Here is an 18668-nt window from a genome sequence, read left to right as displayed (position 1 = left end):
TGTGCTCTTAACCCTTAAACGTGTCTGTCGTATGCCAGCGGCGTTTGGGAGTTAATGCCGAAGCGAATTTTTTTTTTTTTTTTTTTTTTTTTTTTTTTTTTTTTTTGTTTTTTTTTTTTTTTTTTTTTTTTTTTTTTTTTTTTTTAATTACAGCACCTTTAGTTTTTATGATTAAGAGTTAATTTTTGGCTCCTTTTTTTTGTCATTGCCTGAAGTTTAGTATGCATCCATCAGAAATGAAAAAAATATTATCATATATAAATATTGGAATATATGACAGCACAAAAGAAAATTTCATATAGTATAATTGTATACAAATCGCGCTGTGAGCAAAACGGTTAAACCTAATGAGTTTTTTTTTTTTTTTTTTTTTTTTTTTTTTTTTTTTTTTTATCGTACACTAAATTGCAATTATTTTGGTATAGTAAAATAAAATGAAAACGATCAAAGCAACACAGAGAAAATATTATCACAAAATGATGCATGAATGCATAACGCGCAGACGTAAAAAGTTTTTTTTTCTAAAATTCATCATAAATCTAAATATTGTGCTAGAGACTTCCTGTTTGTTTTAAAATGAAGGTAATTGATTGAATATTACTAGACTGTAAGTGTTTTAGCTTACAATTGCAGTTTTCAACCATTTCGGTTGAGTTAAAGTTGACCGAAGGTCAAATTTGTTCTATTGTGATTTATATGAAAATATTTCAAAACTGATAAAAGCTACAACCATGAGTTATTTTTTATTGTATTCTACATGATATTGCACACATTTTCATGTATAACACTTTATGTAAGGCCTAATGTAAAACGGTGCGAAAACTACGACAAGGTGACTTAAGATATTCTGAGATTTTCAGCAGAATTACCGTGCGCGGAGGGAAGGAAAAAGTTTTTTCAAAAATTCACTATAAATCAAAATATTGTGCTAGAGACTTCCTGTTTGTTGCAAAATGAAGGTAAATGATTGAATGTTACTATAATGTAAGGGTTTCATACATTCACCTTACCTGTCGATATATACATAGCTATCGACTCCGTCGTTCCCGACAGAAATTCGAATTTCGCGGCACACGCTACAGGTAGGTCAGGTGATCTACCTGCCTGCCGCTGGGAGGCAGGACTAGGAACTATTCCCGTTTTCTAATCAGATTCTCTCTGTCGCTGTCAAGGTAAACATATTTGTTTTGTTCTTCCCTCCTGATGGATTTTCGTGTTTCATCGCCATCGATCTTCTGGGCCGACTTTTACAGGGAAGTACTGGATCGCTGGTTTGGCATACGTTTTTAATAACTTTTTAGTAACTTTTAATGAATTAACTTCGAAGTTTTCGAAGAAAGAGTATATGTAACTACCGAAGTGTTCGGTAGACAATTACATAGTTTGCAAGAAAGGGAAATATAAATATTTATTCATTGATGAAGTGTAATAAATGTTAGAATTTGATTGAGGAAAATAAGGTAACTTCCGATTTGAGGAAGTCAGAAAACATAGAACTAGATATGCTTTCTTTAGGAGCTTTAATAGCCCTCGTTCTGACAAGCAGTTAGAATATTAACAGTACTAGTAGTGTTGTTTCCTCATCACCTTCTTACTTCACAGAAACTACAAATTCATTTGCAATTTGAAGATAAAGGAATGTAGCTCAAGATACGAGCTATTATAAGGTAAGAAGTGATTATAGTGTTCCCCATTGCATTAGAGGGTGCGTCTGATCGGCTCTGTCTCGCTCCCAGGCCTAGACCTCTTCCAGACTCACAGGCCCAGAGGAGAAGGAATGTCGAAAGCCGTACGGAGGTTATGGAGAATCCCCACCGATCAGGCGTCCCCTCGGCAGGTTCTGTAGAACGTCCCAGACTGCCAGGGATAGCCATTGGAAAGGCCATCCTAATTCAATGTGTCCCCCAACCCTTATTAATTATCGTCTTAACGAATAATGAGAAGAAACATTCACGGCGTAGGTTCAATGAAAATGCAAGATACTCTCGTCTGGCTATCGGAACCTCAGTAGAGACGGAGAAAGATTGCGGTAGAGGCATTGCCCTATCCGAGTTCGTCCCCCCTCCCCTACAGCTGGACGGGGGGGGGGGGGGGGGGCTCTATCCCATGGGGGTTTAAAATAGTTATTTCAATAAATTCCTCATCGGTACATGTATATGAAAATATATCTATTCTGAGAGATCGAATTAGATATTAAAGGATATTGTTGATTGAATGAATTATATGGATCTCGTTTAATGATTACACACATATATATAATTTTTTTAAGCTTCTAACGCCTTGGACATGAAACTCCAGTAAAGAGGCTCAATGCGCCTAAAAGCGCCTGAAACAAGGCGCAAAGCGCCTGAAACGAGGCGCAAAGCGTCTGAAACGAGGCGCAAAGCGCCTGAAGCACGATGAGCCAGGATCTTCTTCGAAAATGGAAGTATTGTCGAATTCTAAGCAAGAACAAATATACAGAGATCGGAACCTTCCGCAGGAAGACATATTACTATGACGTACAGAACTTTCCAGGCGAGGATCGCCGGTCAGATGCTCGGAAAATTTTCCAACAAGAAAACGTTCCAAGGGCGATACGTCTTCTAGGATCTAGGAGTATTCGGATCACGATACTCCTCCCAGGCGCCAGCAGTATTCGGAACGTGATACTCCTACCAGGCGCCAGGAGTATTCTAGTCAAGATACTCCTGCTTAGCGCCAGACACTTTCTCCTACAAGAAGAGCTTGACAACCGCCGAGAGTCCTCCAGACGAAGGGTGAAAGACATTCACGCTTTTCCTGATAGGGACGGGAGTTGTCGCACAGGCGGCCGTTGCCCTTGTCAGGATCGTCTTATTGCAATAAAGGCTAGAGCAAGTTCGGTTTTTTTCCAGGCAGGGACCGCAAGATGTAGCACAGGCCCTCTGCCGTAGCCCTTGTCAGGTTAGAGTCGATACTGCGAATAGCCCTTCTCCTTTCGAAAGGAAGCGCTCTCCTTCGGTTGCTCAATCTTGCCCCAAAATTGAGGAATGGAAGATAAAGCAGAATTGTGAGAATTAGTTCAGGATTAGTAAGAGGATATTAAAATCATCCTCCTTCCAAAATAGATTGCAACCAACCATTTACAGAAGAGGTGCAATCGTTTTTTGGAAGTTGAACAAGATTCGTACGAGCTCTCATTCATGGATTAGAGACTCTTCCAGATAAGAAAGGCGTAAAATACGGACTTATCTCCAAGATAATAAAAGCTGGAGAGATTATCTTCGATCCTCGGTTGTCATTTGCAATATCTTTCGACTAATACTCATTCGGGATTATTGACGAAATGAACGAAGAGAGTAAGATTTCTATTCTTTCTCTGCAGGTCAGAAAGGAAAGAGGGTCGTAGAAGGCTTGCTGTATATGATTACTGAAGGACAAGTCATAATACGCATACCATAGTTGCCGGTCTGGTTCGCTACGGGATTGTCTATATCCTTAAAGGATTTTACAAGTAAAGACTTCGCTTAAAAGGTTTATTACGACAATACCTATTCAGCCTCGGTATTTAACAAAGGTTGTTTGCCTAAAATTTGCATTATTGAGAGTTGACTTAGACTCGAGAATAATTCTATTATTTCCATTCATTGAAAGGAGTAACTGGCAACTCAGAATGAAGGCAGCCAGGCAGTGAACGACACGGCTGTAATTGTGAGCCAATCCAGTACCATCCGGTTCTCGGTCGTGAATGGGTGGTTACATCTTCCTCTCCTAAAGGATCGAATGCTTCACCGTATATTCCCCATAAAATCATGGACTTAACCACGAATTGAGGGAATTTTTTAGGCAAACATGAATAACATCGTATTCGTGTTGCTAAGGATATCTCTCTGCCTCGGCGAGGAAAGATGTAGTAGAAAATGCCACCTTAAATAAACGATTACCTTAAGCCTTACGCCACATCGTGGTTAATTACAGCGCTCCTACTTACCAAACAGATTTCATAGATGAATGCTGTTTTACCACAATGTGATAGATAATAAAGAATTTTAATTAGGCAGAGCACGATTTAACATTCATTGGAATGAGTTGTCAGACCCTGCAGAAAATACTCACAGATATCTTCGCAAGGCAGAAGATGAACGACCTTATTATAGATTGCTTCCTTTTCCTCGAAACAAGAGAGGTAGCAAGATACGCTAACTTTAAAAATTTTAAGAGGGGAATAAACTTTAGTTTTTTTTTTCCCCCTAGTTGTATATATTCTTAACACATATTAAAATAAATGGGCATCTAAGGAAGAAGATGAATGCATCATTTGGAAATAAAAGGTTGGATTCACAGAAGTCACGTTCTTCTTTCAGCATGTGTCGGAAGGTTTTTCTAAGAGATTTGATCGGAATCTATTATAAATATTGGACCTGAAAAACCTATTCACTCTGAGTCTGTCTGCGTGCAGACTGACCAGAAGTAAATATGAATGAGAGGATTTTTCAAGGTAAGCTTGATAATTCCTTTAAATATGTGAAAGACATAGAGTTGCTGCAGATCGTGCTAGATAGAAAGGGGAAACTGTCCTCTTTCGATACCTCTGTGAACTACATAAGGATTTTCTTCCCTTTCAGAGGGAAGAATCACCTTGGTAATTTATGCTATCATGAACACAGTGAAAAGATATATTCTGTCTAGACAAAGAATATTAGACATAGTAGAGAATTAAGATCTTCGGGATCTTATACAATACCTCTATACGATAAGATTAAGAGATCTTATACTTAGAATGGGATCCTAATTTGGGCCTCAGATTCCGTGGTCCGACAAAATGGAACTGCGCCTAATCAAATGTTCTCTTGGGCCTAACGATCAAGAGGACAAGTGAAAAATTTTGGGAATTTGGGATTTAGAATCCTGGAATCAAAGTTCTATGACGACTCGGTAATGGGTTCTGGCCAGCATAGTAGGTTTGGCAAGAGAACTAAAGCCTTTTATTCCTGGATCAACGCTGTTAGATAGAGGTTTCGTTGTCCGGGTAATGTAGTGACATTGTCATCTACACAGTAAGAAAAGGTTTAAACGTTTACTGATAGAGTCTTTGGAATGCGAGAAGGGCTCAAACTACTTCCCAAAAGGTTCAGAGAGATGCATTCAAGAGCTAGAAATCAACTATTTCAGCTCAGAATCTCTTTAAAAGTCCAAGCTCCTTCCCTTCCTTCGGGCAAGGATAGGGAAGCTTCTGCAACGAGAAAACTCGTCAACATGTAGGAGGAGAACTCGTTAGCAACGGAAGTATGCAATAATGATCCTCCTCGGAGGAAGACTTGTCTCTTGGAATTTTGAGATTCCCTATTGTCTACGGGATGGAGCGGACTAAATTGTGATGAATGTGCAGGAGCAATTAGCGTCTTTGGTAGGAGTACTTTCTAAAGATCATACTCGTAAAAAGGATGATAACTTCTGATGAAGAGATCCAAATACCGATCTCCTGTCGAGCGCGACGAACCCTACAGGGGAGTTGTCGCACAAGCGGCCATCTCTGGGGGGAGCGATGCGTTAGGCAGGCGAGACGTGAGGAAGGAAGTAACTCCTGCCAAGCGTCTGGCGCCAACTAGGAGCCAGGCGCCAAGTAGGCGCAAAGAGCCTGACTTTACTATAGATCGTTCTAGTCCAAGATCTTCATCCAAGCAACAAGAGCCAACTGGAGAAGAGAGAAACTCCTGATAGGAGTATAGCGCCCGCTAAGCGCAATATACTGGCCATGCGAAAGGCCATTCCATGAGCGATACTCCGACCAAGTCACAGGAGTATTCGGAACTAGATGCGCCTCCCATAGGTCAGGAGTATTCGGGAAGAGATACTCCTGCCAGGCGCCTAGAGTACCCGGACCTCGATACTCCTCCCAGGAGCCAGGAGTATTCTAGATTTTTACTCCACCAGCGCCAGGAGCATTCCGAAGCTTATACTCATCCCAAGCGCCAGGAGTATTCGGAACTTAATACGCCTACCACACGCCAGGAGTATTCTTAACAAAATGCGCCTACTAAAAGCCAGGATTCCAGGCGCGTTACTCCTCCCAGGCGGCAGGAGTATTACGAAACTTATACTCCTCCCAGGCGCCAGGAGGATTCGGAACTTAATACTCCTACCACGCGCCAGGAGTATTCTGAACATAATGCGCCTACTAAAAGCCAGGAGCATTCGAGGCGCTTTGCGCCTGCCAGGCGCCAGGCGCCTGCTGAAAGCCAGGAGTATTTGAGGCGCTTTGCGCCTGCCAGGCGCCAGGCGCCTGATGAAAATGCGCCTGCCAGGCGCCAGGCGCCTGATGAAAATGCGCCTACCAGGCGCCAGGCGCCTGCTGAAAGCCAGGAGTATTGCGAGGCGCTTTGCGCCTCTGCCAGGCGCCGGTGGCCGCCTGCTGAAAGCTAGGAGTATCCGAGGCCGCTTTTGCGCCTGCCAGGACGCCAGGAGGTGATCCCAAGCACGTTTACTCCTCCCGGGCGCAGGAGTATTCCGAAGCTTATACTCCTAACAGGTCGCCAGCAGTATTTCGAAAAGAGCGATTACTCCCTGCCAGGTGCCAGGAGTATTCGAATAGTTTTACGACTGTCAGGCGCCAGGAGTATTCTAAACAGGATACTCCTCGAGCCAGCCAGGCGCAAGCCAGGCGCTAGGCTCCATCCAGAGGAGATCCAGTTCAAAGAAAGTCCTAGTCTTCTTTGAAACAATGGTGATCTCTAGAGCATTTCATAAATGACTTGATGATACCTTCAAACAGCTGAGAATTTAAAAAGGCTCTAAAGTGCGAGCTGTTGCAAATTCTTGTTCTTTTCGGAACAATATGTCAGGAAGACATATTAGCGTTAACATATAGGAGATGCAATTATGGGTTGGCTTCTCATTACACGAAGGACGTCAAGTTAACCTACGAGAGATTCTTCTCTCTTGGTTTATACGTATCAGCGGATACGTTGCTGGGATAAGGAGCCGACACTGATCCTTTAGTAAGGAGTTGAATTTATTTTAACTCAATGATTTTTATTGGAGGTTTGAAAGGAGTGTGGGGGATAACTCTCTTTCAATTTAGCGCGAACCCTCATGTTAGGAACAGGTGATCGGGATCGGTGTTGCGCTCCTTAAATAAGTGCGTGTTGTCATATAAGCGGATGTGCTCCCATTGACAAACGCCAGTTAGGATTCTGTCGAGTAAGTGGAAGAGACCCATCGACAGATCCACAAGAACTCTTGGCCACAGATCACTATCTCGCTAAGGCTCTTGAGATGAAGCAGACTCCTATGCAATAGCTAGGAAGTCAATCCTTCGTCTAGAAACACAGAGGAACTAAGGTCTATAAATACCTACAACATATGTTGTTTACCTGTCTAGTCAGTAACTAGATGTCTCTTGCCCTCCACCAAAGGGTGTCAATCAGCTATGTATATATCTGACAGGTAAGGTGAATGTATGAAAATGATATTGTTATAATACAATAAAGTTTCATACATACTTACCTGGCAGATATATACAACTAATGACCCACCCAGCCTCCCCGCAGGAGACAGGTGGAAGAGAGAATCTGATTAGAAAACGGGAATAGTTCCTAGTCCTGCCTCCCAGCGGCAGGCAGGTAGATCACCTGACCTACCTGTAGCGTGTGCCGCGAAATTCGAATTTCTGTCGGGAACGACGGAGTCGATAGCTATGTATATATCTGCCAGGTAAGTATGTATGAAACTTTATTGTATTATAACAATATCATTTTTAGCTTACATTTGCATTTTTCGACCATGTCGGTCGAGTCAAAGTTGACCATAGGTCTCTGACGATGCATCACTGATGCTTTGTAGTGCGAGAAGAAAGAAATTCGCGCATGCGCGGCTGGGTAATGCGTGTAAACAAAACAACAGAGTGATCTGTGAACTCCCAGCATCCCTCAATGGGCGTGATTTAAAATCTTTAGCAAACTAGGCCTATAACTATTTTTCCGCAAATATTTAAAACAATTTTGTAGTCGACGTACTGTACATCCACTTGGCACACGACAGACAATTTAAGTCGACGTACAATACGTCCAGTCGACGTTTAAGGGTTAAATGAAAAGTGAAATGTGGGTCCAATTTTGAACATCATCAACACAAGGCATTATTATTGACGGAGCAGTTACTTATCAGTTCTTAGTGTCTTATGTTTTATATGAAAGAAAATTGTGATTTTCATAGAAAACCAGCAGTAATAGGCAACTCTGGTAAGGTTGAAGACCAATGGAAAGGGGAAAAAGTAGCAGGTTTAGAGATTAATTGGGTTAAAGAAAGTGAACAGCTAGGTTGGAAGACACCAAAGGGAACTAAACTAACAAGAAGTACAAGGTAATTATACCATCTGCTTGCTACTCTTGACTCACTTTTAAGTGATACCACTCAACAGGGATCAGTCCTTGGGAATAATGCAGCATTATTACATTGTAATCTTCATTATTGGCAGCTATGATAATAAATTTTTTCCTCTCTGCCTCCTTGTAGCAAGTCGTTATGTATTCCAAGAACTTGGATATAACTTCATATAGCGATGGCAAGAGGGAGACACACAATCCAATTGGACAAGCCCATGCTCCTGTTGTCTGGGATTCTTATAATAATGGTTGTAGTATACGTCTCCTGAACCCCCAGACATTTCATCCTCGAGTGTGGAAGTGCCTTTCCATGTTGCAAGAGTATTTCAACAGTTTTTGTGGTGCTAATGTGTAAGTGTCAGTAGTTATGTTATGCTTTCATTATCAACTGATTTCCATCTACGTTTCTTTTTTTTTTTCATGGTTTACCAGCAGCTATGTCTTTTTAAAGATAATTTTCATTCTTTTTAATTCTGAAAAAACATAGCATAAGCATCAAAAGTATTTTTGAATGACCTTAAGGTACAGTTCATTGTGAAAGTTTGCACTATCATTCCTTACTTCTGCCTTTTGAAAAATAACTTATGTATCCCTTTGTTGTCATGCCATCTGGTACAAGGTGGAAATGATTTATTCCAATTTTACTGCTTGTATTGGGCACATTATTGTCAGTACTTACATGAAATTATTTGCAGTCCTTTCACCTCTAGCTGCACTGCTTTGCCTTTTACCTTCTGCCCTTTTTCTTTATTTTCTGTTTATTTAGCAGTCTAACTAATTAAGTGTACCATGCTTGAATGTCCACCACTTATTTAAGACCACGTCCTTTATGTCAACCCTATGAGAATTTAAAAAAAGAAAAAGAGGTTACTGAAATTCATGTATTTTAATGATAATGTGAATGTAATGGTTTCATTTATGAGTTCTCATACTAGTTGTCTCTAACTACAGTCCATTACATTTTGTTGAAATTTATATACTTTTTGAAAGTGTAAATGATGATGCATTTGGAGCAAAAAATTAGTCTGACATTTACAAAGTTACAGTGTATATATGCTCTGACAGTGATGCTTTTATATCCCTCCTATGTAACTAAAGGCTTCCTCAGAGAGATGTGATTCTGAAGTTTTAATCTTTTATTTTGACAGTTTCTTGTTTTCTGTTATTCTGCTTTGAATGTTCATTATACACCCTGTATTTCATTTTCCTCTTTTGGTTCAAGTTTCTCATAAAATTGACACAAGTTATTATCACAAATCACTTACCTCAAGGGTTTGTAAATAAGGTGATCCCTTCTGTGGGATCATCTGTTGTCTATACAGGAGATGTGAGCATCTAATTACATAGTCCATGAATGTGTTCATTGAGAGTGGTGAAAATAGAAAATTATGATTTTCTACATTCAACTTACCTGTCAGATATATACATAGCTATCGACTCCGTCGTCCCCGACAGAAATTCAAATTTCGCGGCACTCGCTACAGGTAGGTCAGGTGATCTACCGCCCTGCTCTGGGTGGCAGGACTAGGAACTATTCCCGTTTTCTAATCAGATTCTCTCTGTCGCCGGCGGTATCAACATTGTTGCTACTTCCTCCTGACTAGAATTCGTTTTTCGCAAAGCTTTTGATCATCTCTCGCTGATATTTGGTGACGTACTTGGATCGTTGTTTGGCATTCGCTATCGTGGACTGTTTTTTGGACTTGGTTTTTGGAATTCGTGAATATGTCTGACTCTAGTGTTAGTTTGCAGAGTGTGTGTGAATGAGGGCTGTAAGGTGAGGATTCCGAAAGCTTCGGTAGATCCTCATACTACTTGTAGTGGGTGTAGAATGGTTTGAATGCTCGATTGAGAATACGTGCAACGAGTGTGAGAAATTGATGTGCACAAGAGTGGAAGAATCTAACTTCTTACTTGAAGAAGTTAGAGAAAGATAGAGATAGAGAGAGGAAAGCGGCTTATAAAACCCGCAGAATGTCTACATCTCATGATTTACTATCTAGTTCTGTAGGCTTCTTCCTCTGATAATCATGCCCATTCTGTTTTGCAGATTCCCGTTCACAAATTACTAATCCCTCTAGTTCTCTTGCTTCGGAAATAGCGGAACTTAGAGCTTCCCTTCAGAAAATGCAGGAAAAAGTCGCAGCATTGGAAGGTAAGGAATAAAGTGAATGTGGTTTCGCTAGTGATATTAGTGTCCCCAGTGTAGTGGAGGGGGCGTCTGGTCGTCTCTGCGACGCTCCCAGGCCTAGACCTCTTCCAAGCTCCCTGGCCCGGAGGAGAAGGAAAGTCGAAAGCCGTACGGGGGTTGTGGAGAATCCCCAACGATCAGGCGTCCCTTCGGCAGAATCGATCGTATCACATACTGCCAAGGACCGCTATAGGAAAGCGTCATTCGAGAGTGCTTTTCGTCGTCTAGTTCGCCTTCTCCGAGAAGAGGATGGAAGGAGTCGAAACTTTCCGTCCTTTGAAGAGGAGTATGAAAGAGCATGAGCTCAATTCTAGTCCCGAGCGCTTCTCTGAAGAAGGAGCGCCTTCGGTAATAAAGAAGGCGAGAATACATTCAGACTCTGGGTCTGGAAGGGATCCTAGAGCGCCTTCCAGATCTCCCTCGCCTGATTCGAAAGATTCCTCAACCAGGAAAATATTGATGAATATGCAAGAGCAATTAGCCTCGTTAGTAGGAACTCTATATAAGGAGCCTACTCGTAAGAAGGATGATAGGCTTCCTATTAAAAGATCTAAATACCAATCTCCTGTCGGGCGCGACGCACCCTTCAGGGGAGTTGTCGCACAAGCGGCCATCTCTGGGGGGAGCAATGCGGTAGACAGGAGAGAAGTAAGAAAGGAAGTTACTCCTGTCAAGAGTATGGCGCCAACCAGGAGCCAGGCTCCGAGTAGGCGCAAAGAGCCACAGTATGCAGTACAACATGCAAGACCTTCAACCAAGCGTCAAGAGTTAGCTGAAGAGGAAGATCCTGTTAGGAGTAGAGCGCTTGTGAGACGGAAAGAAAGCGCCTACCGGAATCAATACTCCTACTAAACATCAGACGCATTCTAAGGATCAGGAGTGTTTTGGGAGCGACGTACTCCTACCCAGGCGCCAGGAGTCGTCGGGCCTCTCCCGATACTCCTCCCAGGCGCCAGGAGTATTCTGAACTTAATACTCCTCCCAGGCGCCAGGAGTATTCCGAAGCTTATACTCCTCCCAGGCGCCAGGAGTATTCTGAACTTAATACTCCTCCCAGGCGCCAGGAGTATTCTGAACAAGATGCGCCTACTAGAAGCCAGGAGTATTCGAGGCGCTCTGCGCCTGCCAAGCGCCAGGAGTATTCCAAACACGTTACTCCTACCAGGCGAGATACTCCTGCTGTGCACCAGGCGCATTCCTCGTATGAAGAGCCTGACATTCGAAAGAGAGTAAGGGAAAGAGTCAGAAGAAAGAAGGGAGCCTTCTCCTTCCGAGCCTATGAACCCAGAAGATGCCTCGGAGGATGAAATGAAGGAAGGATCTTCTAATTATAAAGTTCTTTCGTCCCTTCTATTGGAGGAATATGGAGACTCGTTAACGCCAGCCGCTCCTCCTTCTCCACGCTCTCTGTTCTCGAGCACGAAAACGCACAAGTCTTCCTCTTTCCTAAAAATGAAGCCTGCTATATCTATTGAGGAGGGCGCTTCAATCTCTTGACTCTTGGTTCAAGAAGAAGAAGGAGTTAGGAAGGACGGTCTTTTGTATGCCTCCCGCTAAACTGACAGGGAGGAGAGGCATTTGGTACGAAACGGGCGAGAATATGGATTGTCTCTGTCCGTTTCAGCTGAGTCAGACTTCTCGAGTTTAGTGGATTCATCGAGAAGACACGCCTTGAATGCAGCGAAGGTAACATGGGGGCTTTCGGAAACGGACCACCTCCTCAAGGGACTTTTTCACACTTTAGAAGAAGTTTTTAACTTCTTAGATTGGTCCCTTGGGGTTTCTGGCCAAGAAATCTCAGGAAAAGGAACAACTGGACCCAGAAACCCTAAATAGCATCCTCACCTGCATTGATAACGGCTGTTCAGGATGGATCGGCTGAGGTATGCTCCCTCTTTGGTGCAGAGGAGTTTTAAAGAAGAGGGCGGTTCACAGTGCTTTCCTCACGAAGGCCGTCTCTCCTTCGCAGAGAGCCGCCTTATTGTTTGCGCCTCTCTCAGAACACCTTTTTCCCTCGCAGTTGGTGAAGGATATTGCGCATTCTCTGACTGAAAAGGCCACCCAGGATCTCCTTAGACAATCCTCAAGGAAGAATAGGCCTGTGGCCAGTGAGGAAAAGAAAGTGGCTCGTCAGCTCAGCAGCAGCCCTTTCGAGGAGGTCTTCCAACTAGATCTATCGCCAGAAGGAAGTCAACGAAAAGAGGGGCAGGTCTTCCTTCCGTCCCTTTAAGAAGGAAAGTGAGAGTTCTGTCCTCCAGACACCGTAGGAGCCAGGTTACATTCATTTGCGAAAGCCTGGGAAGACATAGGAGCGAATCCGTGGACGATGTCGATCATCAAGAAGGGTTATCGCATCCCATTCAAGGACATTCCTCCCTTGACAACATCACCGAGGGAATTGTCCGCCAGATACAAGGACCCTGTTCTGATGGATACTCTTCGTCAGATGGTGGAACAGATGTGGGACAAAAGAGCAATAGAGCTAGTGCTGGATTGCAGCTCCCCGGGGTTTTACAATCGCTTGTTTCTTGTAGCAAAAGCCTCGGGGGGGATGGAGACCGGTACTGGACGTAAGTGCGCTGAACAAATTCGTAGAACAACAGAAGTTCAGCATGGAAACGTCTGCTTCAGTCCTTGCAGCTCTGCGGCAAGGGGATTGGATGGCGTCCCTAGACCTTCAGGAACCGCATATTTTTCCCACATCCCGATTCCCACCCATTTCCGGCGGAAGGTAACCGTACCTTCGATTTATGTTCGAAGAAGAACCTATCAGTTCAGGGCCCTGTGTTTCGGCCTTTCCACGGCTCCTCAAGTCTTCACGGACGTGATGAAAAATGTAGCAAGACCATTCGTACATTTGAAAATGGATAAAACGTCCTCCCTGTACCTCTAGGACGGACTGGCTCATCAGAGCCAGGGCTCTGGCAAAGCAGTGTTTCGGAGGACCTGTCAACAACACTGGAATTGACAAAATCATTGGGATTGATCGTGAACCTCGAGAAGTCTCAGATGATCCCCAGCCGAACGTGGTTTATCTGGGGATTCAGATGGATTCTCGGGGTTTTCGAGTTTTTTCCATCTCAAGAGAGAATAAAGAAAGGCTGTGCCACAGTATCGAACTTTTTAGGGAAAGAGCGCACTTCAGCGAGGGAATGGCTGAGCCTTCTGGGGACCCTTTCCTCGCTCGAACAGTTCTTTCTCCTAGGAAGATTGCATCTTCGTCCGCTTCAGTTCTTCCTGAGAAGAAGTTGGAGTTGGAAGACAGGACAGCTCTCGGACACGTTTCCAATCTCGGAGGAAATAAAACATCATTTAAAGTGGTGGTTGACTCCCTTAAAAGAAAACAAAGGAGTGTCCCTGCAAGTACGGAACCCAAGCCTGACATTGTTCTCAGACGCCTCGGAGTCGGGCTGGGGGGCAACATTGGGATCCAAAGAAGTGTCAGGCACCTGGTCGGCAGAACAGGTGTCATGGCACATAAATTGCAAGGAGCTTTTAGCAATTCACCTGGCGCTAAAGAGCTTCGAACACATAGTCAGAGGCAAAGTCGTACAGATAAACTCAGACAATACGACAGCTCTGGCTTATGTCAAGAAACAAGGAGGGACGCACTCTTTCGCTCTGTACGAGCTAGCAAGAGATCTTTTGATTTGGGCGAACCAAAGGAAGGTAGTTCTTCTAACAAGGTTTGTCCAAGGGGAGAGGAATGTGAGAGCGGACAGATTGAGCAGGAGGTTCCAGGTCCTTCCCACAGAATGGACACTCCACTCAGAAGTCTGTCAGAGCCTTTGGCTCCTTTGGGGAAGCCTCAAATAGATCTTTTCGCCACATTCCTCTCCAAGAGGATAGACACATTTTGTGCCCTGGTGGAAGATCCCCGGGCTTATGCAACAGACGCCTTCCTCCTGGACTGGTCAGGGATAGACGTTTACGCTTTTCCCCCGTTCAAGATACTGGGGGAAGTAGTCAGAAAATTTGTGGCATCCGAAGGAACCAAAATGACTCTGATTGCTCCGTATTGGCCAGCTCAAATTTGGTTCACAGAGGTGATGGAGTGGACGGTGGACTTCCCCAGATCTCTTCCAAACAGAATAGATCTGCTCAAACAACCCCACTTCGAGAGGTTACCATCAAAATCTACCCGCTCTTGCTCTGACTGCCTTTCGACTATCGAAAGACTTGTCAGAGCGAGAGGGGTTTTCTCGCCAGGCAGCAAGCGCAATTGCTAGAGCCCGCAGATCATCTACTAGGCGAGTGTACCAATCGAAGTGGGAAGTTTTCAGAAACTGGTGCAGGTCGAAGAAGCTGTCCTCTTCCAGTACCTCTGTGACCGAAATTGCGGATTTCCTTCTGTTTCTTAGAGAAAAGTCGCATCTCTCGGTACCGACTATTAAGGGGTACAGGAGTATGCTGTCAGCAGTCTTTAGAAACAAGGGATTAGATCTAACGAATGATAAGGATTTGCACGACCTCATTCGTTCCTTCGAAACATCAAAGTCACTTGAACCTAAGGTTCCAAGCTGGAACTTAGATGTGGTTCTTAAATTTCTATCCTCAGAAGAATTCGAACCACTACACACTGCTTCTTTTCGTAACATCACTAGAAAGTGTTTGTTTCTGATGTCTCTTGCAACGGCAAAAAGGGTCAGTGAATTGCACGCCCTTGAATCAAGAGTTGGCTTCAAAGGAGACTCTGCAATTTGTTCATTTCAGTCTCTCTTTCTTGCCAAAAACGAAAACCCTTCGAATCCCTGGCCCAGGAGTTTCGAAGTGAAAGGACTTTCTAGTTTGGTGGGCAGAGAGGCAGAAAGATCCCTTTGCCCAGTTAGAGCTCTAAAATTTTATCTGGACAGGAAGAAGCAGTTGGGGGGTTCGCAAAAAGGTCTTTGGTGCTCAGTAAAAGACCCCAAGAGAGCAATGTCCAAGAACGCCTTAGCCTTCTTTGTTAGAAGTGTCATTTTGGAAGCTCATAAGAATTGTTCAGATGATTCTTTTAATCTTTTAAGAGTGAGAGCCCACGAAGTTAGGGCAATCGCAACCTCTGTGGCGTTCCAAAGAAATATGTCACTCAAAAACATTTTTGGACGCAACTTATTGGAGATGCAACTCCGTGTTTGCATCCCACATTATTTAAAAGACGTGCGAGTTACGTATGAGAAATGTTTTTCTTTAGGTCCGTTTGTGTCAGCACAGACGGTTCTGGGTAAAGGAGAAAGCACCAATCCTTAAATGTGTACGTAACCCTCTTGTCGGATGTGTTCTCGTGTTTTCGGTGTATGGGAGTGTCAGTTGTCGCACAAGCGGCCTTCACTTCGCTTCATTTGAAAATCGAGTGACATCTGACTATTAGAGGGGTACAAAATTTTTATTTTTGTATGTATGAATTTCGAGTTTGTGGTTGTTTGCTAAGAGTTTGGGGATAACTCTGGGCAATCTTAGAACTAACACGGGTTAGGATCGGGGTGATCGGGATTGGTTGTTGTGCCTCCTTAAATAAATGCGTGTTGTCATATAAGCGGATGTGCTCCCATTGACAAACGCCAGTTAGGTTCTGTCGAGTAAGTGGAAGAGACCCCATCGACAGATCCACAAGAACTCTTGGCCACAGATCACTATCTCGCTAAGGCTCTTGAGATGAAGCAGACTCCTGGGCAGTAGCCACGAAGTCTTCCATCTAAGAAGGTAGGAACTAAGGTATTTATACCTACAACATATGTTGTTTACCTGTCTAGTCAGTTAGTTAGCTGTCTCTTGCCCTCCACCAAAGGGTGTCAATCAGCTATGTATATATCTGACAGGTAAGTTGAATGTATGAAAATGACATTGTTATGATACAATAAAGTTTCATACATACTTACCTGGCAGATATATACAATTGAAGACCCGCCACCCAGCCTCCCCGCAGGAGACAGGTGGAAGAGAGAATCTGATTAGAAAAACGGGGGTAATAGTTCCTAGTCCTGCCACCCAGAGCAGGGCGGTAGATCACCTGACCTACCTGTAGCGAGTGCCGCGAAATTTGAATTTCTGTCGGGGACGACGGAGTCGATAGCTATGTATATATCTGCCAGGTAAGTATGTATGAAACTTTATTGTATCATAACAATGTCATTTTTTTTCTTTTTTATATATATATTTTTTATTTTAACAGTTACCTGACTCCTCCAGACACACAAGGGTTTGCTCCTCACTGGGATGACATAGAAGCATTTATACTTCAGATGGAAGGGAAGAAAAGATGGAGAGTTTATGCTCCAAGGTTAGTAATGGGATATTGCAGAAAATTTATGCATTGCTTCATTTTTGTGATTAAAGAGTATTTAATCAGTGTGTGGAATATGTAATTTTTAAAGTTATCGCAAGATGTAGTTGTGATACAGAATGTTCCCTGAGGTGGTTTGAACATAGACTGAATATATCCCTGTATTGGTAAATTTTTAGTTGACCTTTTATTTACTACTTTGACATTGTCTTCATTAGTGAGCATGTATTTCATATTCAAAGAGTGTTATGTACAGTTCAGAAGTTATGAAGCAATAAATAATTTCAACTTTAATCTTCACTGGACAGATATACCAATTATACTAAATTATATATGTTCAGACTGCAAACAGGGACATAGAAAAGTATCAAAATATGAAACAAATATTCTTGATAAACTGCAGTCTTTGAATTACCTCATTATTTGTGATGGTCCAAGAGATTTCAGTTCCCCTTTAGAATAAATCTAGAGTTATGACTCAGTGGTCTTATTCATTTTTTTTATATTGTAATCATGTTTTTACAGGTGTGATGACGAAGTATTACCAGATTATTCCAGTCCCAACTTTACAGACGACAACATTGGAAAACCAATATTAGATACAATTTTAGAACCGGGTGATCTTTTGTATTTTCCTCGTGGGTATATTCATCAGGGCCACGCTGTGGAAGATGAGCATTCACTACATATTACAATATCAACTTATCAGAAGAACAGTTGGGGTCATTATCTAGAAAAGGTAATCATTGTTAGAAAATTTTATTCGCTCAGAACTGTATGTTGTTAAATGTAAACTGGCTATCCTACCAAAAAGCACAAAGTTAATTAAGGTATCACTGGAATAAAAAAAAATGTATTCTTATAAGAAAGTTGCTTTTAGTCCCTTCAAACAAGGTTATTCTACAAGTATAAATTTGTTCATGAAACATACCTGTCAGATATATATATAGCTGTATTCTCCGACGTCGAGAATTTCAAAACTCCCGGCACACGCAGTGGACGCCAGGTGGTTAGTACCCATTCCGCCGCTGGGAGGCGGATATCAGGAATCATTCCCATTTTCTATTCAGATTTTTCTCTGTCGCCGGTCGGTAAACAACTGTTTACAGACCTCCGCCTAGGATTTTGAAACTTCTTGTGCTAACTTGAGTATTCTGATTGACTTTTGGTTTTGATTTGGCTTGTTGGCTTGGCATAGTTGATAGTGGATTTGATTTGGATTTGGCTTTGACTTTTTTTCTTTGATTACGATGTCTGGATCTAGCTCTGCTAGCTTCAGGGTGTGTAAGGTACAGGAATGTAAGGTGAGGTTGCCGAAAGCTTCGGTAGACCCTCATTCAGTGTGCTCGAAATGTCGTAGTCATGTATGTATGTATGTTGAATGATAGATGCATCGAGTGTGAGCAATTGACTGAAATGAATGGAAGGCATATGATTCTTACGTGAGAAAGCTTGAGTGTGATAGAATCAGGAGGTCTTCCTCTAGGAGTGCTTCTGTGAATAGAAGTCAAGGTAGGATTGTGTATCCATTAAATCCTCCTGTAGATGTAATTCAACCTAATCCTGTTGTATTGCCTCCGAACAATCAGGAAGTGTCTGCAGAAGGAAGCGTATTATTTACGATCATGGAGTCGATTCGCGCCTTGGAATCTAAAGTGATTGCTCTACAATCAAATGTGAATTGCAATAAAAGTGTTAGTGCATCTAGTGTTGTGGAGGGGGGGTCAGATCGGTCCCATAATGCCTCTAGGCCTAGGCCCCTGCCAGACTCCCAGCCTTAGGGAGAGGGCAAGCCAAAGCCGAAGGAGGGTTACGGGATCTAATGACTGGTCTGACGTCCCTTCGGCAGAAACTGAGGACGAATCTCAGG

The 18668-nt window shown here is 42.9% G+C and overlaps 1 protein-coding gene across 2 annotated transcripts in view; it reads left to right on the top strand.

Annotated features, from left to right (window-relative positions):
- Window positions 1–18668, top strand: part of LOC135202518 (ribosomal oxygenase 1-like) — a 119493-nt gene that overhangs the window by 68900 nt on the left and 31925 nt on the right. For both annotated transcript variants that reach the window (XM_064231970.1, XM_064231971.1), the window contains 3 exons: window positions 8476–8696; window positions 16688–16795; window positions 17324–17537. In XM_064231970.1, the coding sequence (XP_064088040.1) occupies window positions 8476–8696; window positions 16688–16795; window positions 17324–17537 (543 nt within the window). The remainder of the gene's footprint in view (window positions 1–8475; window positions 8697–16687; window positions 16796–17323; window positions 17538–18668) is intronic.

The sequence above is a fragment of the Macrobrachium nipponense genome, chromosome 30 (genome assembly GCF_015104395.2).
Source record: "Macrobrachium nipponense isolate FS-2020 chromosome 30, ASM1510439v2, whole genome shotgun sequence".
NCBI classification, from domain to species: Eukaryota; Metazoa; Arthropoda; class Malacostraca; order Decapoda; family Palaemonidae; genus Macrobrachium; species Macrobrachium nipponense.
The sequence above is the reverse complement of the archived record's forward strand: the minus strand, read 5'-3'. Positions and strand labels throughout refer to the sequence as shown.